This window comes from Aplidium turbinatum, chromosome 8, assembly GCF_918807975.1.
Source record: "Aplidium turbinatum chromosome 8, kaAplTurb1.1, whole genome shotgun sequence".
Lineage (NCBI taxonomy): Eukaryota > Metazoa > Chordata > Ascidiacea > Aplousobranchia > Polyclinidae > Aplidium > Aplidium turbinatum.
In genome coordinates this window covers 24,129,555-24,154,085 of record NC_137479.1, presented here as the reverse complement: position 1 = coordinate 24,154,085, position 24,531 = coordinate 24,129,555, and the positions used below count along the sequence as shown (strand labels likewise).

The 24,531-nt window shown below is 39.3% G+C and overlaps 1 protein-coding gene across 1 annotated transcript; it reads left to right on the top strand.

The window, feature by feature from the left end:
- The first annotated feature begins 684 nt into the window (after positions 1-684).
- On the top strand, positions 685-21,999 carry LOC145776181 (formin-2-like). Its single transcript, XM_082587582.1, has 21 exons — positions 685-799; positions 7,749-7,833; positions 8,446-8,540; positions 8,945-9,084; positions 9,545-9,743; positions 11,258-11,289; positions 12,538-12,913; positions 14,006-14,072; positions 14,707-14,836; positions 15,456-15,549; positions 16,244-16,305; positions 16,698-16,795; positions 16,950-17,079; positions 17,657-17,726; positions 18,296-18,423; positions 18,921-19,041; positions 19,535-19,627; positions 20,003-20,054; positions 20,587-20,733; positions 20,817-20,898; positions 21,643-21,999. Exons 1-21 carry the CDS (start codon positions 685-687, stop codon positions 21,676-21,678), a joined length of 2,352 nt encoding a protein of 783 aa, XP_082443708.1. The 3' UTR covers positions 21,679-21,999.
- The last annotated feature ends 2,532 nt before the right edge of the window (positions 22,000-24,531 follow it).

The following is a 24,531-nucleotide window of genomic DNA, read 5'->3' as shown; positions in this document are numbered from 1 at the left end:
CACGTCTGGCAGCGTCGCTATTTGGTATTTATATACCAAATTTTACAAATATAAAACATTTTTGTTGCGTTTAGTAGTTGAAATTTTTGTTTGGTATATTGCTATTTGTATATCTTCGGTATACTTTTTAGTGCTATTTGGTATGTTTTGTTCTGCAAAATCTGGCAACTCTGCATCTAAGAGCTGTTTCAAAAGTTCAATTTTAAACCAGGGACACTTTTTTCGAACCGAGATTCCATTTGGAGTGACAGTTTTCCAGCCGGATCCCCTTTTTGACGTTACCCACAGGTATAGACCGAGGGCCTAGCCTTAATCTAAAATCTTTAAGGTAGGTTACTCCAGCAAGATGTACGACAAGTTTTAACTTTTAACCAGTCACTCAGTTTAGGCCCTTACCAGTGAAGTGGAACAGGAACCCACATTGTTAAGCTTGTGTGATAAAACCAAAGTTTATAGAGATCAATGGTTTAAAAATCCATGACCACTACCCAAAGCACAAAGGTGTTACTTATACCACAATTCCACAAACTACACCTCACAAAATTGTTATTTCTCTAGTTTTCCAAGTTCAGAAGTAGCCTACCACCTGATCCCCTTACTAATGCTACCAATCATATGTTCAATCTAATTACAGAAATTTTCCTATCTTAATGTAAAATATACTGCTTTTAACTTGTTAGTAAAATGGGTGATGACAATTTTGTGGATTCAGTATACTGGTCTCTTCCTGTTCCTGACATATCTGATGAACTAAATTTAATTGCAAATGAAAGTGGAACAACTACTGGGCATTTGGAAGGTAAATATAGTATTCTTTATGAGATCATGTAATAATGGAACTTAAATCTGACTTGGTCCTTTATCATTCATTCATACAAAAAAGTATACTGGGGTTCTACCTATATCTGACTGAAATGTTTATTCAAACAAGCAGAGGTGGGCAGTAGCGCGCTACTTTTGTAGCGGCGCTACTTTTTTGGTAAAAGTAGCAGAAGCGGTGCTACTTTTTAGTTGGAGTAGCGGCTGCAGTAGCAGAGCTATTTTTTTTCAAAGTAGCGGGTAGCGGGAGAGGCGCTACTTTTTTTCAGCCGCACTCCCGCTACCCGCTACTTTTTAATTTAAGTTGAAAAAAATGCTTGTTTTTTTGCAATACTGGCGTGGTCAAGCAGCTATATAATCGGTTTGGTTGCAAAGTTTCGGTCTTTCTAGCTGATGTCAACTTCTTCGGCGAATATCTCCGTGTGATGAAGCCTATTTGCCAGGCTTTAGACATTCTCCAGCCAGAGCCTCTGAGAGAAATTTTCACTAGGGGTACGAAGAGTCATTTCGGGCCCCCCTCTCACTCCGGGCCCCTTTGTCTTGGGCGTGTGATGTTTGCTTAGACGTATTTCACATCATACAACATTTTACTGCAGAATTGGACATCTGTGTGCAATAATAGTATCAAGCTGCAGTAAACTATTCTTTAATTTTGATAGGCTACATGTACAATAATACTGAATATGAAAGAGGATAAATATGTAATTTCCCTCATGATATAGGCCTACCCTGCTGCCAGAAACAATAAGACTGAGCATCATAAAATACAAGTTTATAACAACAGAGAATGACATTGGCCTACCCTAGATTATATTCTATTCCCATGCATCTGAATAATGACATAATGTAAGGTGTCGCTCCGATAGCTCAGTTGGTGGTTGGCGCGTAACTTCGTGAACGAAGAAGCTTCAAGATCAAGCGGTGCTGGTTCGAGTTTCGGAGTGTGCGCTTGAGTAACGCATTCTAAGGACTGCTCTCCATTCAGTGGCACCTACTACTGTAGATGTAATAATTCCCCGGCAACAAGACTTCAACAATTGGAAATTTCACTCTGCCAATCTCGGTAACTGGCCCTGCTTCAAGAGCCTCTACATCTACAAGTATGCAAAACAACCAGGAATAACCTATCAAGACTTTGTCAGTCCGAGGATAAAGATTCAAAACCAAGTTTGCCCCTTTTTTCAAATAATTAAAAAAAAAAACACAAAAAAGCCCAACAACATCCGGGCATTAAAAAAAACTATCGGTTTCTCAACCCTGCTTTTGCTACACTATAGGCCTACCCTCCCCCCACCCCGGACAGGAGAATAACCAACTTTTATGATTTAATTTAGGGTGCTATTAACATAACATGTTTGCACGTAAAGCATTAAGTCACCGCTTTGGACAAGTAATTTCTTTCCGGGGCCCCCAAGGACTAACGAATAACAACTTTTATGCTTGAATTTAATCGTTTAGGATGGTTTTAACCAAACAGTTTTGCGCATAAATTATAAAATCACAATTTTGGGCCCCCCAACAATCACAGGCCTGGGCCATCAAGGGTACACCGTACCCTCCGTACCTCCCTCTCGTAGGCCTTGTCTCCAGGGCGAGTCCAAGGCGTATTACAGAGTCTTGCTTCCAACCATCACAATTTGCGGAAGAAGTTGACCGAGATCAGTGATCTTGTGACCTGTGAGGAGTTGAAAATGAAAGTCCTTGAAGGGGTGAAGAAACGATTCAACAAGTGCTTCAACGACATCATCATCATAATCCATCGTCGGTTTGTTCCCCACTAGTGGGGGTGGCCGATTGTTTCCGCGCAGCAATTGGTTTTATCCCTTTTCTCCATTTCACCCTGTCCCTTGCATCTTCCTCCTTCAGTCCGACTTTTTTAAATTCATCCTTCACTTGTTGTTTCCACGTTCTTCTTGGACGACCACGTTTCCTCTTCCCATCCACCTTTAGATCTAGTGCCTTTCTAAGAAAACTTCCTCCCTCCTTATCACATGTCCATACCATCTTACTCCATTTGCCCTTGCCATTTGGTCTATGGTCTCTCTCATCTCTAGCATATCCAACAATTCTTCAGTCTTTTTTTCCCTTCTCGTTTTCACCCCACACATTGCTCTCACCATTGACCTTTCCGTTCTTCTCAGGATTGCCAGTTCACTCTCTCTCAATATCCATGTCTCGCTACCATATAGCATTGCAGGCCGCACACAGCTCCGATATACTTTTCCTTTCATCCTTAGTGAAAATTATCTGCCATACAACATTTCCCCACATTCCCTGAACTTTGCCCAGCCCAATCTTGCCCTTGTTGTCACCGCTGCTTCACATCCACCACTTCCATCTTGCCATAACATTTCATGCCATAACGACATGAAATGCGTTATGGCATCATGTCTTCATTTCTCCTTCAAGATGTCGTGGCTACAATTTGTGCACTACGTTTCCACGGATGATGCTATCGCAGTACAAGAAAAAGTCAGATGTAATTCGACTGTTGCGGGAGACATCAAGCCAGGTTGATACCGAGAAGAGTGACACCAACACCAGTCATGACCTGGGGATTTATGTTTTGGAGTGTTTGCGCCATCCCGTGAAACGTCGGTGCAGAAGGAAGCAGCAATTGTAGAAGCCTTTTTTTCGGACAAAAGCAAGTCCTTGAGCTTTTGGAATACCGAGTTAAAACATCTGTTGATTAAATACAACACCCCAATTCCTTCCAGTGCTGCGGTGGAGACACTTTTCTCTGTTGGAAACGATGTGCTTAAGCGAAAGCGGGCAGGACTAAGTGACTCTCATTTTGAAATGCTCGTGTTTTTGAAAGATGCGTAACAACAAATTTTTCTTAGAATGTGTTTTCTATAACGACGTTAAATGACAGCGTAAACGAATGATAACATTCATTTTCAAGGTTGTTTTTGTGTCACTAGGGACTTGAGTGTTTCCTAGTGTCATTTTAGACAAAAGTAGCGGAAGAAGTAGCGGTAGCGCGCGCTACTTTGGCCCGAGTAGCGGGTAGCGCGCTACTTTTGTAAATTGGTAGCGGTAGCGGGTAGCGCGCTACTTTAAAAGTAGCGGATGCCCACCTCTGCAAACAAGCAAAACTAAATGTGGAAATTTCCCCTATGTATAATCGGAATGGCCCGTTTCGGTGAGTCCGATCCCTTAACGGGGGATTTTTTCAATTTTTTTTTAAAATTATCGGGTACCGTAGCCTAATTATCGTTGCCGTTTTAGGGTTAGGGGTTTGGAGTTAGGGTTAGATGTTAGGAACTCACCGAATCAGACTCACCGAATCGGACTCACCGAATAGTAGCAGACCCATGTATAATGATTGCCATATCTGCAGAAGTGAAATAATGATAATCGAATGACAAAATAATAATTAATGAAAAGGCCGAAATCCGATCTAGCCATTGTAGAATAGGGGAAAATTTGGTCTTGGTGTCTATATTGTACAACAAAGCAATGAAGCCATGTTGAAAAATATAGACTCTGAGATCAGATTTTCACCTTATCTATTTCCTCATTAATTCTTTACTCAGTCTTCGAAATTAGTATATTTTTACTTCGGCAAAAACGTTGCCGAGGCCAAGCGGCAAAAGTTGAAATTGCCTCGGCAATTGCTGTGAACGTTTATTACGAAAAAATTGTAGGCTACCACAACATGTAAAACGAGAAGGGAAAAATATAATAGAGTAGGCTAGTCTATCAAGACCGCATTGTTTGATTTGTTGTGATGTAATAATACCAAAAGTAACGATAAAGCGAGCAACGCGATACGCACGCGGTTACGATAATTCATGTTAACTAACTCACGGGGGGGGGGGGGGGAGGGGGGGGTATGTTAATTTTGGATTGATTCAACGTTCGAGTCAGCACAAATCGATTTAATTTTCCCGACCGGTTGTATTGCGTAACAACAATGCCCAATAAGAAATTTACATTTGTTTTACATTAATTCGACATCTAGCGACGTTGAATTATCATAAAATAGCGTTAATTGCTCAACCAGGTCTCCGGCAACAAATTAATAGGTCCCTGCGAGAAGATTGCCTCGATTTACGTTTACACTAACATAATTTCGGCACAATTAGGATACTGCGAGCAACACAAATACTGTTTGATAAAGAACTAGTCAGAATCGGAATCATCAGATGCTGCATCGGAGGATGAGGTTGTCTCGTCATCACTGAAATCAGACACATCAAGAGGCTCAACGCTTGGCTGTAAATCTACACTGTCTTCGTCGTTCCTCGTTCGCAATGAAGCGTCCACGTTTTGCGGCTTTCGTGCTTTGATACTCATCAACACGCCTCTTTCTCTTTCGCAAAACTCCATTAGGGTGTTGACTAAGGAACAAATCTATGGCTGTAGCATATCGACTGGGAGAAATGTCTCTTCCTGCACATCGCGCTCGCGTTAGTGCTCTTTGGCTATCATTGTTGAGACGCATTCTAGAGAAAAGAATAACACAGTTTCAACAACACAGCCTAACTATTTTTTATACATTTATCCTTGATTTAGTACAGTGTAAACCAAAATCTACGCAATAAATTACATTTCATTGGTAAATCTTTATACATATAGATTATCAATTTATCATACGTAATTTTATTACTCCATATAAACTGCTGAGCATTCTTGCAAATGAAGAAAACACAAGCTCAACTTCCGCATTGGAAAGAGGCAAAACGACGCATATCTCAATTAATTGCAGAACGTTGTGGAGTCGCAGCTTGTCTCGTAGCATAAACAGTTGCTTCCATACTTTCATTGGCTCGAAAGAAGGGAAGAAACGTCGCACGTGCGAGACAGCCAGATTGACTTCAATTCCTAAAGAAAATACAACTTGATAAATGCCTTTTGTAGTGAACTTATCTGCCAATATTTTTCGTCGATTCAACATCGTCAGACGTGAAACCTACAAAAGTGTGGTATCACGTCTCACTACGTTGAATCAACGTAAAAATGTCATAAAAGTAACCAGCTACTTAAAAAAAATTACCAATTTGTTAAAAGAACAACTAAAACGTCAACCGAATGTTGTTCATCTTTTTATCTCTATTCTCTAGTAAACCAATACTGATGAAAATAGACTCACCTATGCGGCTTTGGTTAAAGTTGTTTTGCTCAAGCACAGATGAAAATTGTTCCATGATTCGGTTTGCAGCATTTCGGATATTTTCAATCTCTTGACTGACGTAAGACTTGGTGTCCACTGTCCAGGAGGGTAGCCGCTGCAGTAAAAATCGAGTCTTCCGTGATTTACTTCATCCGTTCTTGCAACGAAACTTGCAATGTATCCAGCACGTCCATCATTTCAATGCGAACCCGAGCTACCCCTTCGTCAAGATTACCATTGCGCATCGCGTATGAACAGAAAGTTACAGAACCCTGGCTCTGAGTGGTAGATTGGCGTGAGCGCGTTGCTTGTTCGGCTGGGGCAGGATTCAAACTAGTGGCGATACAGGGAATATGAGCATTGTAAGCGCATAAAATTGCACCTGTTGTTGTTACGCAACCAGACATCTATCACAAACCGCAATTAACAAAGCTCACTCTAAAGGTTAACGCGTTAACCTATCAGTTACATGTATTCGACGTCTGTTGATGTTGTGTGGTTCGTTGTGAAAGCGGAGCGATGTTTCTGATACAGCTGGACGAGATAACGGAAGGCGAAGCGCGATAAGGAGTAAATGCTTACAATAATTTGACGTCTACTGGCGTTGAATCAATGCAAATAGGGTGATATTTCTATAAAAGATTCAATTCTCTCAGCTGGGCATGTGTCTAAGCGCCGGCGAAGTAGAAAGTAACCCAAATAAAAACATCAAGCAATAGTAAGATTGAATCAACCTCCTAGTCTGGTGTGGTCTAAGAAAATTAGGGTTATTTTTGTAATCTTGTGGTCCTTACAAGCGCTCGTGTGGCCTCGGCATTTTTATTGCCGAGGCTAATGTGCCATTCATGCATCTGCCTCGGCAATCACCTCGGCAATTGCCGAGGCTAATTTCGAAGACTGTTTACTTCTGCAAACAATGTGAAAATTTATGCTGGGACAATTTCCAGCTTGTGGTGGTCCCCTTACAAACAGTTTGGTGTTTTTGTGTTATGAGAAGCTTTAATATATATATAAGAAAAAATATAAAACAATGAAAACTATTAATACGGTATGGTACTACAAAAAGTGCTCAATGCCAAGCAAAAAGCCTAGCAGAGCGAATTAAATCAAATATAGTTATTAGTTATTACTACCCTTGACAGCCTGTTTCACCTAAAAGGAGAATCATCAGAAGGTCCTTATTTAAATAGATTCTATTTGAATAATAAATTAAGTAGTTTCTGCTTCATACTTAAACCAGAGTAATCCAGGATTGAGCAATGGACTATCTGCATTTTGATGCTTAGCATGACTGTTGAACTGCATTTTTATTTTATTGTATTTGTATCGGCATATATGCAAATTTCATGACAATTAATTTGATCATAGCATTCAGATTGCTGACATGAGGTGTTATAAGGACAGACACTTGACCCCAATGGCTTATACGATGATGGCAATAGCTTGGTGTTTTGTGCATGTATATTGTTGAAATCATTTCAACTTGTTGTAGTAGCTACTGTATTTTTAACGCATTTATCTCAACATGTTGTGTTAATGTTAATTGAAATGTTAAATTTGAGTTGTGTGTTTAGAAGTACAGTGTCATTGTCTACTTTCTAACCTTAAAATATTATAGATAATGGATGAAGAATAGCTTGCATGATTATTGACTATGAAGTTTCTTATTTCATCATCATGAATTAAGAAGCTGTATCATGCCAATCAGTTTTTATTTCTTTTATTCGATAAAGGACAAATGGAAAAAGAATTGCTTGGCATCACTATGCAGTTGCTTAATTAAATTACTTATTGAATGCATTTTGTTCAGATGATAAAAAAACAAAGAATTACTTTTTCCATCAGTCTTGGCCATCCAAATGCATTTCACCATTGTCTTCAACTGCTTCCTTTAGGTACAGTATTAAATAGTGTATTGTATTGACCTTTATTGTTGTTGGATAATATAATCAGATAGCTCACAGCGTAGGACTGTAGGTGTTTATAAAACATGGGTTTCTACTTGTATGCAATATGTAACTATGGTACCGTGGTACGGGTCTGCCACTATTCAGTGAGTCCGATTTGGTGAGTTCCTAACCCCTAACCCTAAAACGGCAATGATAATTAGGCTACCGTTCCCGATAATTTAAAAAAAAATTCAAAAAATCACAGAATAGGGAATCTGATACACCAAATTGGACTCACCGAATCGGACTCGCCGAATCGGGCCATTCCGGTGTCACCGTACCGTACTCTAACTATTAAAAAACATATTCCAAGCAAGAGTAACATGCCTTTCTTTATTTAATTCTTTGTCTGTGGTTAGATGTAGCAATAAAGTTAGATTTTAAGTCGTTAGCTCTTCGTTAGTCAACCACAAACATTAAGCTATTGAAATATTACTATTGTGGTTACACTACGGTATGTGAAGTATATAGATACCACGACATGGTTCATACCAAGACATAGTTATGATGATTGGCTGTCAAAGCAGATGGCACTTAAGGCATTCGGTTTTGTTGCAGGAAATTGCCCCCAAAGAAGTGTGACCTGCTATCTAAAGAACAGCGTGAATTACCACCACACTTTAGAAAAGTGTTGCTTGAGCGATGCTTTCCTGGTATGGACTATAAACATATGATATTGTGTGGATAATTTTCCACTAGATTTGCAGAAAATTTGTGTGCTTTGTCTTGTACTTTAATTTTGAAATATTAATAACATTACTTTTTTTTAAAGCTTCAGTACTGTATTTTGTTATGTCTTCTTGTCAAATTGAGGTTGACAGAAACTACTTTGAACCATATCAACTAAATACATTTTGGTATACACTTAGGGTTAGGCCCTTAAAGTTATTCTACGTATCACTGCACTTGTCTCCGTTGTTAACAAATCGACATCGCTGTAAGATTTAATTTCATACGTCGTAAGCTGATATCCAGTCTGCTTTCTAACAATTATTAGGTCGTGGAAGTCATCGTGATGATTATCAGCCAGCCATGTAACAATGTCACGTTGTTGCAGGAAAAGCCTTGATGTCATGGTTATCTGGTGGCATCTCGTCGTCAACAGCCGTCAATCAATTTGTTGAAGATTTTTGTACAACACTTCTGCAATCAGGCATACTTGTCTGTCAACATACGCAAGCTGACCGCAAGTTCCAGGTATATTATTACAGGTCTATCACTTTTTCATCAGTTCGTCTTCAATTATCTTCATGAGAATGAATTTAGCCCGTAAGACATTTTAAATTTATATCAAAGCGACGTTTACAGGTTTTTCCAAACATGCATGATACTGCTGCAGTTCAATATTGTGGTCTTACAACGTGTGCTACGATTACACGGGGCAATTGTAGTTTACTGAGCATGCAGAACCCACCAATTTCTTGCTGTGATATGGTTACCAAGGTCATTCATATTAATTTTCAAAGTGTGGTTTTAGTCTGCTTGAGGCCAGCGTGAAACCTACGTAACACAACTATCTCAAAGCAAATTTTGATTGATCGCAATGATCATTTGTTCAACCCGGAATGCACAGAGCAAGATGTGCATTTTAAAGTTAGGTAACAATATAATAATTTTCTTATTTTATGTTTTGTATTTTCATTGGTTGTGTTTGCAGACAAGTTTATTTTACTCTTGGAGGAAGCCCAGCAAGACATCTTCTCCACTGAAACAACAAATGACTTTGCAATCAGACACCGCCACGACCAAGGATGCTGTTGAACCGGAGTCAGATGATGATAACACGGCTGAGGTTGTGTTTCGTCCGCGATCCCGAAAGACCTGTCGTTCCAATAATGCTGCAGTCAAACCACAAGGTACACTATAGCTCGTCGCATATTGCTACTTAGTAAGTCATTTGTCCGGCACCTTGCAACCACAGTCAGTCATTGGTGGAAGCACCAGGGCTATGGCGTGATGCTTTTGACAAGACAGAAAATTTCCGAAACTCTCCAAAGTTTATGCAATAGATTGAGTTTCGCTTTTTGCAGCATGATTGTTATTTACTTTTGAAATGATAAAGCTTTGGTAGAGAGTTTGCTTTTTTGAACCATAGACAAGCAAAACAAAGTAACCTTAGCCGGTTTAGCATAATGTACACACAAAACAATTGCACATTACTGTACAATTAATGTACAATTGCACACAAAACAAAATATATAACATAATAACTCAAACGTTTTCGACATGTACGCTACGTTTGGAATTAAATCTGCAATATACATAAAATGAAAAATTGTAAGATAAACTTGACTTTGCACTTTAGAAATGTGTACTAACGACCTGTTTTACCCTGATGCTGCGGGTTTTCTGTGGTAGTAGCGGTTTTGCACTAGCTTTTGGAACACGGTTCCCTAATCATGTGCAATAACGAGTTTCCGAAATTTTCCGAACATACCTCCAGAACTCACCACTTTTTTACGAACGCAAGTCCACATTGCTTGGTATTGTAGTTTGTAGTGCATGGGAGAGAGGATGCTATCGAGAGGAGCGATTTTCTAATTTCCGAATCGTAGATCTGTAGCAATTTCTGAATGTTTCCGTGTGCAGCTATGTTCAGATTTGTTTTTTGCCTTTTGACCTGTGGTTATCCGGTCTGCTACTATTCGGTGAGTCCGATTCGGTGAGAGCCTTTTTAGGAGAGTTCCCTATTCGGTGATTTTTTGAATTTTTTTTTAAATTATCGGGTACTGCAGCCTAGCCTAATTATCATTGCCGCTTTTACATCGTTTCAACGTCGCTAAACGTTGAAATAATACCATAACCCTTAACCCCTACCCCCAACTCCTAACCCTAAAGGCTAAAACGGCAATGATAATTAGGCTACGGTACCCGATATTTAAAAAAAAAATCACCGAATACGGCTCTCACCGAATAGGGAACTCACCGAAACGGGCCATTCCGGTGGTTATCGCACTTTTGAATATCGTGTATCTTGTGCGCAATTTTACGAAATAACGCGCATTTGATGACAGTTTCATTTGTAACCTTTATTCAAAATCTTAACAAAGCTCCAGAAATGGCTGACGAATTTTTTTGATTGTCGTATCATCGTTATTGCACTAAGTTTTAAATGAGGTTATTTTCAATTTTAGTCGTCCTATAATCCTATTGTTTCGTTTGATTAAGGCTACACCAATGAACGTGTCGTGTCAAAAACGGTTCTTTTACTGTCATTTTAGATTTGTTAATCATGCTCTGTTTGATAAAAGGTGGTTTTTATGTTGTAATTTAAACCATACCATGTTTTATATATCTGTTTGTCGCGTGTGCGGCGTTTATTTGTTAAAATCCAACTATGAAATACAACCATGATAAGTTTATTTTTCAGACATGAAACCAGTTGTGGCAAAAGACAATTTGGTGAGTGGTGATAAAGAAGCACTACCTTGTAGTCTTACGTATGAATGCTTTTGAACAAATAAGTTACATTGGATTTGCTTTGGCCTAGCTATTTTAACTATTTATTTGTGTCAGAAACCATGGTTTACAACAAAAGATAAAGCCAATTCTTATTTTCCATTCGCAGCGGGGCTTTAACAGCATTACTTTCACATTGAAAACTTTTTCTTTTTAGTTCAATTTCAAATCTTTCATTCAGAAACGATTTCTGTGGTAGAAAGTGTCAGTAGGAATAGCAAAAAAAAAATTAAAGCATTGCATTGTACGACACGTCTTTAAACGTCAATTACTTGCTTTAGAGTGCTTCGCTTACTCAGCACTCCTTTTTCAACAAGTTTTTTAGACTCCAGTAAAAGCTTCTTTGCAAAAGTAATCAGTTTTGATTTTGGGACATGTTTCTTCAACAAGTGTTGTTGATTTGTTGTTGCCGAATGTAGCACTTTCTAGATGTCGTCACTACTTGTAAGGAAGCAATATAGTTTCCTGATTACTTCCTACGCCTAAGATCTGCAAAATGAAAAGAACTTTTATCATCATCATAATCCATCGTCGGTTTGTTCCCCACTAGTGGGGGTGGCCGATTGTTTCCGCGCCAGAGGTGAAATCGTAAATTGTTGGATGCGTACCTAAGTGAACACTGAACAGCACGATTGCTGCTATAAACGAACAAAATGCTCTGAAAATATGAAAAAAGCGTCAGGAGTTAATTGTAACTGGTCGATATTGGCGGGTTGTTGATAATGATATAGTCGATGGATGTGGGCGAAATCTGCTGTATTTTCTATTTCCTGTCTCTTGACGGCTTTTATAGAAGTCTTCCGACTGAAAAGTCTGTAAGTGTAATGCGTTATTGTCGCAATAGAAATGTGTCACCGAACTGGAAATACTATATGCCGCTTTACGTACAAGTGCTGAGTATGTCGCTTTGTGCATTGTATGTAAACTGCTTTAATACCTATAAAGTTTCTGATACAAAGAAACTTTCTATGGGGACGTCATTGTAAAAACAACATCAGTGAGCTTATTGCACATTAATAAACAAGCTTCACATTTCTTAGTGTGTATTTGCACTTTGCAGGTATATTATATATTGCTGATACGTTGTTGGAATAAAAACATTGGTGTTAATATGTAGCAAATACGTAATGTGCTGGTCGATTAGATCGTATCCACCCTGGGGATCTGGCGTGATAAAATTTTATATTTTAGGATTCTTGTCCCGTTTCTCCCGATTTGACCGCCGTACCCACCTCACCTTTATCTTCTTCTCAATCATCTCTGACTTCTGTTCATTCCCATCCGCAATCGACTTCATCACCTCGTTCAGCTTTTCTTCCTCCTCCTTTACCACCTGTCCAACCGCCACTTCCTCCTCCACCACCCCCACCACCTCCTCCGCCCCCAGTCGTACCTCCACCTTCATCAGTACCTCCACCGCCTCCTCCACCTGTAGCATTTGATTCGTCAGTTCCCCCTCCACCACCGCCACCTAGCACCCTTTCACTCCCAGCGGGCAATTTGCCTCCTCGCATGACCAATCAACCCGACAAGAGTTTGCCTTCCGTACAAACGTTTGTTTACCCAGGTAAGTATCTGCCCTTTGGCTGTTCAGGTTTGCATGGCTGGTGTTCGGCGGCGTCTTCTCAATTCTCATGCGCTTTCTCTGAGCTCAAATCTTTTTTAATGCAGTTAGCCTTACTACCTTCTGCTGGTGTGCTAACTGCGTAGGCTTAACCCTGTGTGTTTTCGTTGATGTGACCTTATGAAGTTTGTAACACAAGCCCAAGCCATCATTGGTCTGCATGTCGGTCTGTAGTATTATTTATTTGTTGGCATACATTATGCTATTTCGAAACGCTATTTAGATGTCTATTTGCTGCTAACAATCTTTCAAAACCATAACCCTATTTCAGTTGTTCGCTTGTGGAATGCATGTTACATCTTCCGTGAAATGCATTTCAAATTGTGGTACAATTTGAACCCTGTGTCCAACTATTCATCATAAGAATATCTGTTGACATCAAGTATGGAATTCAGTGCTACGACCAGTTTTATACAGTAAATGCAAAAATAGCTTAGATTTTTGCTTCTCTCTGGTTGCTAGTTACTGCATCAGACAAACAGGCCACAACGTATCGCCTCACCTGTGCTGGCTCCGTATTAACATGACCACGTTATTTCCATCGTTGTTTTTAGCATTTGCCAATCAACTGGAAAACTACTCGTAGTCGTCGTCTATATTTATCTTGTAACAACATTCTGTAGCTTTTCTGACGCAGTTGTAAAGCCCAGTTCCTTCAGCATGGTGATTGCTGTGTATTAACGTTTGATCTTACTGGTTTGAATTTTTATGTCATGCTTTAAAATAGAGGTTTCATTCTGCGCCACACGTGGAATTCCGTGAAAGTCGAAACATTTTGGCTTTTCTACACGCTCTCTGTGATTAAGTTGAAAACAATTTGTAAATTTCATCTTATGGCATTTGAGCACTTTTGCTCCACTGTTGTTGATTTGTGTTCCATTTTCGAAGCCTTGTGAAAATGTGAGTGTTGGAATGGTCAGTAACGGTGTTTGTGCAAACGTTTGCAAGTTTCTCAAGACACGTTGATCAGTTTTGCTACACATCTTTGTAAATGTAATATTACAAACCTTACCTTTAATAACACTTTTTGTTTAGAATTGGAAGCAAAGTCTATGAAGCCACTCTATTGGACGAAGCTCAATGCAACGTCATTGACTGACAAGTATGTTGTTGGCCAATTGTAGGCCGGTGCAAGCATATTGCCACGTTTTGTTTTATGCATTAAATTGCACTCTCTGCTTTATCAGTCAAAGTCAGTTGTTTTGAAATTTTTATCCAGTTACTTGTTTAATTTTGAGCCTTTCGAAATGATTTTGTGACGCTTCATTCTTGTGCTTGCCACAAGGTAGTTTTGCTGGATTAATTCAAAATCATATTTTATTGAGCGTCCGTTCTGATAACATGCAGTACACTACGATTACAGATGTAGCACAACAACAGGAAGCAGCGAAAGGACATGCGGTTATCGAGTCAACTGCTCTTATTTTATGTTAGCATGCCAATAAGTATCTTGTCGAGATACGGCCGCGTGCTTTGGAGCGGTGCGGAACCGACGTCCTTTCGAACATCGCGCAGACATTCTCACAGCCCGCATCCATACGCTATGCAATGTTGGCTTGTCACACACAAAACTACAGTGTCACTGAAACTTCTATCACCTCGACTCACTATTCACTAAGTTTCCCAGACAGCAATCAACCGTTCTTTACATTGATTCAACGTCTGCAGACGTTGAATCAATGTAAAGAACGGTTGATTTGCTTTCTGGGTTCTGACTGCTCTCCACCATGTCGTAGGTCTCCGGCCGTGTGGTCGAAGGTTGAAAGAAGTGAACTGGATATTCCAGAGTTGGTTGAACTTTTCAGTAAGCCTGTTGCAACCAAAAAGAAAGAAACAACTGCGAAGAAGACGAAAACTTCTGCGAAGGTAAGAGTCACTTTCATGTATTAAAACAGCAATCAGGGATAGCCCACTTCATTGAGCTAGAGCCCCCACCTTTATGTTGGTAGTTATGAGATCGATACTCCACTTTGCGATACCAAATGCCTCATGGAATACCATTGAATTTTTGGTGCACGGTCGATTGGTCGACAGACATTTGGTCGACAGGACGTTAGGTCGACAGAACGATTCATTTTAGGGTTAGGGTTAGAGTTAAAGTTAGGTTAACTAACCCTAGTTAACTAACCCTAACCCTAAAATGAATCGTTCTGTCGACCTAACGTCCTGTCGACCAACTGTCTTGTCGACCAATTGTCTGTCGACCAACTGACCGGGTACCGAATTTTTTTTCCGCTTGGCGTTCTACAGTATATTGATCTGATCTGATTTTTGTATATTGTTTGCTTCAATGACCTCCTTTTTTTCTTTTTATCGTTATTTCAAATTTGTTATCAAGTTATGAAGAAGACTTCAGAAAATTCTAATTCTTCTTGCAATCCTTTGTTGTTAATTAAAGTTCACTATATTTAATGGTGATTGGTGACATGCTCAGATAAGTTTTTGCTTTCTAAGTCGATGTTCGAATTCATTATGTTGTGTGCAGGTGAAAACAGCCAAGGTCCTACAAACAAAGCGGTCACAGGCTATCGGCATCTTCATGTCAAGTCTCCATATAAACATCGATGACATCACACAAGGTGAGATTGTTTGCGTGCATTATGTACAACAAGATTTGGATTGGAAGCAATCTCATTAATTGTGAAAGCAGTGTGACAAACAACAACGATATTTGTCTGTTTTCTTGCTATTCCTGATTGAATTTCAACAAGGAAGCATATATTCCTTCCTCAGTGCATTTTTGTTCCCACATTTAATCCATCAATCCAGTGCTTCTCAGTCCTTCTACGGCTCCATGGCCTCTTTCGAAAAATGAATACTGGTTGCGACCCTCCTTCCTGCTCTCTTACACACATAAAAACTCATTTCAAAATATGCAATTTCAAAGAACTGTATAATTCTGTAACTTTTAATGTGACAGTAGACTTTGCAACCGCGTGACCATTGAACAAGCTCACTTACAAAGCAGTCTCAACAAGGACTTTTCATTTTCTGGCTTTATTGCGGCTTGAGAATATTTTTATTGCAACCTCTTGAAGGGACCTTCGACGACCTTCGTGCCCCCTGGTTGCGAAACCCTGGTCTAATCGTTATCAGTGCTGAGGCGAACACTTTCTCCTGTTCTCAATTTAAATTTCTATGATCACATTGATCAGTCATGTAATGTTGCGTAATTTTCACAACGTCCTATTGCATTTGCATTTATCTTTTGTGTTTTATCTTAACATCACCATTTTTAGTTCAACCTGTTGATAAAAAATCTATTGTCTTCAGGTGTGCTAGAAGCTGATACGTCGCTAGTTGACATCGATACTTTGGAAGCGATATACGAACTCGTAAGCTCAAAATAGCTTATTCTTTGTACGGTTTAAGAGTTGGTACATTTGTATGTTAAATTAGATAACATGACATTTTGGTCGTGTCCCTTTTCGCAAGCTCAAGTGATAGGTTTTGTTTTGATCTCAAGCGTGACGCAGTTTAGTGATGCCTATTTCTATATATTTTTTCCATCATTACTACAGCCAGTATTTTCAGAACTACTGTAGTTTGAAAAACCAAAACGAGCTGTAGATTTTCTTAATTGTTTTTGAACGTATTTATTTGTTCAATCTGTATCATCTGTTTGATGTAAACGTTTCAGTATTACCGAAACTTACTAGTTCCTAAAGACGCACCTTCACCCAGCCGGCAAATCAGTTTTTTACATTGATTTAACGTCAATATTTAGCAACCACAAAGTGGAGAAATGGAAAAAATCGAAAGCCATGTGAAGCAGCAAAGCAAGCTAGACGACGAAAAGAAAACCCCACTCGACAAGCCGGAAGAGTAAGTCCGCATTGACAACTAGTGCTTACTATCATGTGTTCCGTGTAACATAAAATGTTCATTTATTGACAAAAGGTTATCACAGTTTAGACAAAGTATTGTTGTGCTATCTCTGGTCAGACGTTATTTTTAAGTTTTATTTTTAACTTTTAAGATTTTTATGGAAGTTATGGCAAACGTCTTGCTTTTCTGATCGGATTTTCTGCATCACTTTCACATCTCACTTTTGCTACGATATTGCTGACGTCATCAAGTTAATCAACGTCATTGACCGCACGTGTCAAGTAAGTGCGTCATGATGAATCGGGAAATGCTCGTTCTTTGATCGTCTTAACAACTTAACACAGGGATCTGCAGGCTGAACAGCTTCTTGCTAAAGCTCATGACTTGTAGAAACGTTTTTGCGAATAACTATTCTATTCACTACATGTTTATGAATGAAGCGGCATTTTTCAGCACCCCAACCGCTTAATTAATTTGAATCTTGAAATGTCAGCACGAAAGGTTGGATGCACCAAAAATGAATGATTCATCGGTTAAACAAATCTACCGAATGAAAAATTTAATCTGTAGACTTCTTTTCTTTATGTGTCAACCGTACTCCGCTAAGTAGAACCGCCGATTACTGATCTACAGATGAACTGATTCTTGAACTGGTGAACTGATTCTTGATTAACCGGACGGCTGCCTTTGTGGGCCACTTAGGACATCCGCTGCTGGTGCACTCAAACCTAATGCCAGTTTAATTTTAGGTCTTTTGAAATTTGGTATTTCTGTCAGTTGTTTCTATCGATCAATATGTATTCATACCTCAGGGTGTGGTTTTGTGTTTTGTTCACGCTCAGAACAATTTCTTTGTAGGTTCTACAAAGTGAATCTGTTGTCAAGTTATTTGGCATCATTCTACATGTCGGAAACTTACTCAACAGAGGCGAGTTTTGCATATAGTTTGTTAAACTTTTGTATTCATAATCTTCATCTTTCATTGTGTAAGTGACACAACTTCTACTATCCTAAGACACAAAGTCAAATTTTGTATAGAGGTCGAGTTACGTTGAATAAACGCAATGGATGTGAGAAGAATTGGTATTTTGTTGTTGAGAAAGGGCAATTACACTATCGTTACATTTTACTTCAAATTGCTGATAAACTGACTAAATCGCTGATAAACTGACTAAATCAATTGTCACAGACATTATATAATAAGTAATAAGGTGTAAAGTGGATATTTTACAACCTTTCAAAAACAAAACTAGGCAATCGATTTATTATTGTCATTATTTGTTAGCCACTAGATAGACGTTGTTAATCGGGAGTTTGACAAATATATGCAAAAAGACGGATTTTGTCAAATACGTTTTAACATTCCTTTTTTCGATTTCAATAATTCAACAAATGACCAAACATTCGAAACCGCCATGATTTGACCAAACAACGGATTAACGAGGTCTCGTTTGATATCATAAAATCGCAGTTTATTTAATGTCACATTTTCTACAGGCAATCGAACACGTGGAAGTGCCAATGGGTTTGCTCTTGATATCCTAGCCAAGTTGAAAGATGTTAAATCGCGGGGTAATGAATCAAATCTTCTTTCTTACGTTGTCAAGACATACCTGGCAGCACTGGTAAGCAGAAGATATTGTTTATTTGAACTTGCTTGCTACGCATTGCAGATGGTTGAATTTGCAGGTGAAGGTCTTTTCACCGATCTAATCCCTGATACCGACTTGTTTTTTGTTTTTTTCTTGTTAAGATTTTAAGTACTGTAAAAAATGGTAGAGAAAGCCAGTCTTGGTGTCCATCGTTTGTCATGTTATTGTTAAGTGTCCAGTCGAGGTAAGGCCACCTTATTTCTGAAAGGTTTGGACTGTGTCAGTCGGCTGCCTTCACCATCATCACACAGCACAGCACACAGATTTTGTCAGTAATCTTAACGTTTCAAAACGTTAGTTGAGGTGGTTTTAAGGTGTTGCACTTTTATGACATACTGCCAGACAGCATAATCCGTCATTTTTACATTGATTCAACGTCTGCAGATGTTGAATCAATGTAAAAATGACGGATTATGTTGTCAGGGCTATGCTCGGTTGGTGATCAAAGTCATCACTTTCTTCACATTCAGCCGGATGTGACGTCATCTACTTCTCCCCCGCTCCCCAGCATGATGGATCTGGCGAGGTCGTCCCAGGTCAGATATGAGGACATGGAGAAGAATCTCAACAAGATTAAGAAGAAACTAAAAGGTACGTAACACATTGACAGTGGGTGTAGTTCAGAACCACACTCCACATGTAACTGTCATGCTTCTCTGTTACGTTCAGCTATAAACATTAAACAGTTGTCTTTTTTACATCGTTTGAACGTCGTTGGCTGTTGAATCGATATAAAAACAGCAACTTGCTGTCTAGGTTTTCCTGTTCGTTAGTCCGTGATCGATAAGTAATTTAATAACGTGATTTTAAAGTGTCGAGTTGGATTGCTTTGATCCGAGTGGTATGTTAGCTTAGAAATAGTCAAAAGATTTATTATGTTGCAGTCGATGTGACTGAAACAGCGGAATAAAAAAATGCGTGAAAAACTGGCCTTGAACTGTGCATATGTCAACTGTAAACATGACGGACTGGTATTTGCGACGTAACAATCTCTCCCACTGTGGTCAAGTCCCTGTTTTGCTTCGTTTAACGCTAAAACTGTAATTTCAGAAGCTTTTTTGTTAACTGGATTTTGTTGTGTTAGACTGCAGAAAAAAGGTCGAGATCGTCTTACAGAGTGCCCCAAAGGCGTCATCTTCATCGTTTGAATGTTTCATGAAGCAATTTCACATGAAAGGTGACTGATGAGTGATGACATAAAATCCACTGTTGTTATATCTCTATGTGTCTTTGCTTTCAACAATATTTCTATTTGCTGTTACTGTCAAAAACCGGATTTATTTGTAAATTTATAATTCGTAAAACCGGTCGGTGGTCTAGTAGAAAGCCCGAGTAGACCAAACGAGGATTCTTCTGTGCTGTAGATTTGATTATATCTTGACTAAAGAGGTTTTATCAACTTTTTGGAGATTACGTTTCATAAAGAAATTAATGTTTTATGCACTTGTTTTGATTACAACCTTATTCTATGTTTATCTGCTTGAGGTCTTCCTCGAATGGGTATATCTGGTAACAATGTACTTCTACTGTGTTCAAGTGTTTAACTTTTCAGCAATGAGCGAAGTGGAGGCGACGGTGGATAAGCTTAAGGAATCACGTTGCAGGTATGACGACACTACACCCTTAATTTGCACGTCACGAAAAGCTTGCGGGGAAAAACAGGGCCTTCTATTTTGCTTTATTTAAAAAGGCATTGCTTTTTGCTCGCAGATTAGATGCACTTTGTAGCTTTTGCGTCACTTTCTATAGAATACCTTTCATGAAAGCTTTTTTATCAAAGTTGTAATTTTCATGCAAATTTGCTATTTTGTCATACGCCGCAAATTTTACCTGAGAGATTTGAAGAAGTTGACGTTGCAAGTCTGTAGACGTTGAATCAATGCTAAAAACGGTTGATTTGCTGTCTGGGTAGTTATCGTGTGTGAGACAAAGTTTTCAACTTTTATGTTGTGGAAGGCTTTCTACCTTTCTACAGTGCTGCCATGCCATGTATTCCAATTGTTTCTCAACGTCTCTTCCGCAGGTCAATCTCAAGCCATCAGTTGGTGAAAGTATATCTCCTGTATTTAATCGACTCTTGCAACTGAGTCTTCGCCCTGAAATTTTAGACCCCGAATTGAAAATATCAATGTTTAGATTCGAGACGACTGTTCGATACTTTGGTACGGCGAAAAAAAATGGGGAGGAAGTTTCTCCCAATGACTTTTTCGGATTTTGGATTCCGTTCTGTGCCGACGTGGATGCTATGTGGACCAGACAACTCAAGAAGGCCATTGACATGAGGTAAGTGGTTGAGTTCTACTTTAAATGGCCACAAGGTTCTGTTGGTGTTTTGAGTATGACCTCTGTCTTCTGTTTTCCTTCAGGAAACAACAAGCATTGAAACAGCTTGAAGAAAGACGATCGGCGAACGTAATCGTAAAGACCCAATGCAAACCAAACGGTCTGGTAAGTCGATTTTCTGCTCCAACGCGATGCGCAGGTAAAACAACCTCAGCGGAATGGTCGCGGAGAGAGATTTTTACGTAGCCTACTCTCCCGGTTTGAGAAGCTTTGACTGCCGTGTTTCAATCTGCAAACGTTGCTGATAGAGTTTTGAGAAGGCATTGACTAGCGGTGACTTAAAAAGAATCACACGCAGCTTTAGTTCGATGACACTTTACTTTGGGAACCCATCGTTGATGCAAGGTACTTGACCTAGCATTTATACGAAAACACCTTTATGCAAAATACAGTTTTCTATTGTGCACCCTGCGGTTGCGCCAAAACAGTTTTTATAGAAAAGCGCTTTTTGTCGTATCTAGGCTTAGGTCCAGACCAGTAGTTGAAGATTTAGATTAAGTGGACACGAAAGCAAAGGAGCCGATCCGTGTCCACCTTTAAGTGTCCTGCCACAGCTGGATTACATGCTCTTGAGCGGTGTCGAACCAGCGCCCTTCCTAACGTCAAATCAGGGCTCTCACCACTTGGCTATGTAGCCCTCACATCGTGAAGCTCCGAGAGCAGCGCACACCTGCAGTAGATGTGGCGTGAGTTGAAAACGATTTTGATGGTCTCTAACTCTTAGGTAGCCTATACGTTCTTAAACAATAAAAAAATGTCAGCTGCAAAATTGCCCGCCTATTATAGCTTGGATAATCCCGGACTTGATTTCGATTCAAGATTTTCATAAATAATATTTTTGTGTTGCAGAAATCTCGTTTGAAGCGTCAAATGATCACCAAGTAGCAATATAACGCATTCCACTGTCTTCCATATTATAATATTTATTCTTATAGTGTGCAAACGCCGCATTTTTGAATATGAATTGCGACATACGTGTGGAAGAACGCGATCTCAACCATTTACCCTTTCCGTGGATTAGCTGGAATCAACTTAACGGCCAAACCTGGAAAAAGTGAATTTTTGTCTTTGTAAATATTGTAATTTGTAATGATTTTTTTTATTGTCAAGCTACCTTCTCATTGCTGGTGTTATGCAAAGTTAGTGTTTTGTCAACGAACGTCTTCGGGTGCTTTGTGAAATCGACATGTCTGCTGCACTGGTGTTTATAATCAACCAAACATCTTGATGTTGCAATAGGAGAATTGTGTTATATAAGTTGTTGATATCATGTTGTTGTTTTTTTTTTTGCTTAAACGTCGAGACTGTTCCGTTTGCTATTATCAATGTCCTCAGTCGACACTCAGACAGCAAATTCAATCGTTTTTACATTGAATCAATGTAAAAAAAACTGTTGATTTTCTGTCTGGGATCTTCTTCTTGCGTTTGAGGCCGCCACAGATCACGTTGTTACATCCAGGCGCAGCAGCCAATGGATTGTGTATTCATCGAGCGTTGCTAGGTCCACATGTCCATCCTGTGGTCGGTATACAGGACGTTGATAGATAATGTGGTGTGCAGTTTGAAAATCTGAGCCACACGCACAAGATGGTGAATCGGCGAGGCCCCACTGGAACATGTTGCTGCTGAAACGGCCCACTCCAGTCCGCAGGCGATTGAGCTTCACCCATTTCTTCCGGGGTAGTTCTGCTCCTGGTGGGGTGTTGGTATTGGGAAGGACTGTGAATTGGGTTGGTCTCGCAACTTCTCTCCATTCACGGTTCCAAACTTCGGAAATGTGGAAGTTCGATTTGCAGATGGAGATGCTGTCTGGGATGTTGCACACTGAAAAGCAAAGCTTGTTTATTGCGGTGTTTCATATTTTCCATTTTCGAAAAACCGATATGATGTGATGGGTTTTGGATAAAAACTCGACAACCCAAAATTTTAGCTCATTGTGACCTTGTAAAAATATTGGCCCTTGAAGTTTCAAATAGCGTGATTTTGATGTATTTCGGAAACGATTTGTCGTAGAATGACAACTGGTTGTCAAAACTCGCAGAACAGACGGTTTCTTATAACCACTTTTAAGACTCGAATGGTTTTAAAATGATGAAAATATGAAGCATCTTATTTATATCACAAAGATTATACTGCACTTTTCTATTGCATCTACTTGTCCTTAACGTTTTTTAATTACACAACAAGGTCGAACTAACAGCAATAAATGACGTAGATTTATCTGCTTTTGAAAGTCATTCCATAGTGTCATTCTTTTTTTGTATCAACATAATTATTGTGCTCTTTTTTTTGTACAAATTTGTTTTCTTTGGGTATGACTTCATCATAACTTTCTATCCTGTCACAATCTGATTCTATTGTCGCGCTTATAGGTACACATCGTGTTCGCTCTGGTGGCCAGCCGTGAAAACAAACAAAGCTGTTTACGTAATTGACCACTGCGCGTTGACAGTAAACTGATACGATTTGGCAATAAATCCACCACATAATAACAGCCTTACATTCATCCTGTCAATCGTATTTCCATGTAAGAGACACAAATAAGCAAATAGTCGAACATTGTGTTTTCTGGAAACACTAACGCAGACTGTCAAGAGTCTTATGAAGTTATTTTTAGCACACGTGCACAATGATTGGCTTGTATCAGTGGCGATGAAACTAAGTCGTTGACGTGTCATGCCTGTTGTGTAAACCGACTTTGGTTTTGCTGCAACAATAAGAAAAGATTATCGCAGTGCATCTTCAACCATCGTTCCAGGTGAATATTTCGAGTAGGTGTTGTGTATTTCTTTGCTATCAGGTCTAGAAAGTGTAGATAAGCGTTGGGTAGTACAGTGGTCAGTGGTATTAGATACGAAAATTCTTAAAAATCCCTGCAATTGTAGGTTACAGTAATTTCTGGTTACTGGTGCTATTTATTAGTTTTGTAGCTTTCGATTTCACCAATTTAATGTTATTTTGTCGACAAACACTGATAGAAGAGAAGCTACTAGCTCTATGCTGTAAAATGTTTCTAAAACATCTGAACAAGAACAGCACGGTAGCCACTTTAACAAGTCGAAATTCTGCCACTGCGAATGACTACAATGCAACCGCCAACCAATCAGAACATGTTATAACATGTTATAAGAGGCTACCGTCCAATTGTGACCCTTCTAGCACTCATCCAGAGAGTTAATGCTTGTTTTGAACTTAATTTGGTAATCACAGAAGAAAAAGAGCAATAGCAGTGGTGGGAATCAAACCCGCGTCAATGAAATGACTACTTTCTTGCCCTAACCCCTAAGCCAACCAGCTGACAAAAAATCCATCACTTAATTTGCTTGCTATCATCTTTTTTTCGCCATTTTTTACGTCACTTAAACCGTAGCTTATGATTGGTTGGCGGTTTCATTCTAGTCAAGTTTAGTGGCAGAATTTCGACTTGTTAAAGTGGCTACCGAACAACACGGAGATCAACATTGTGAAGGAAGTGATGCAAAGAAATACCGTTTTTGCTCTTTCACACCTATTTTTGCTTGCCAGGTGTAAAAGATGAAGGTACAGATAAAGATGAAACAGTCAGAAGAGAAGCTGGTGATAAAATTAGACAAACTACTGAATATGAAGCTTTTATTTTCTGTTGAAGATGAAAAGTTGTTGAAGATGGTGACAGGTCCAGGGGCGGATCCAGGTATTCACGTTAGGGGGGCGATGTCATTGACATTCAGGCAAGTGATCAGCCAGGCACAAACAACG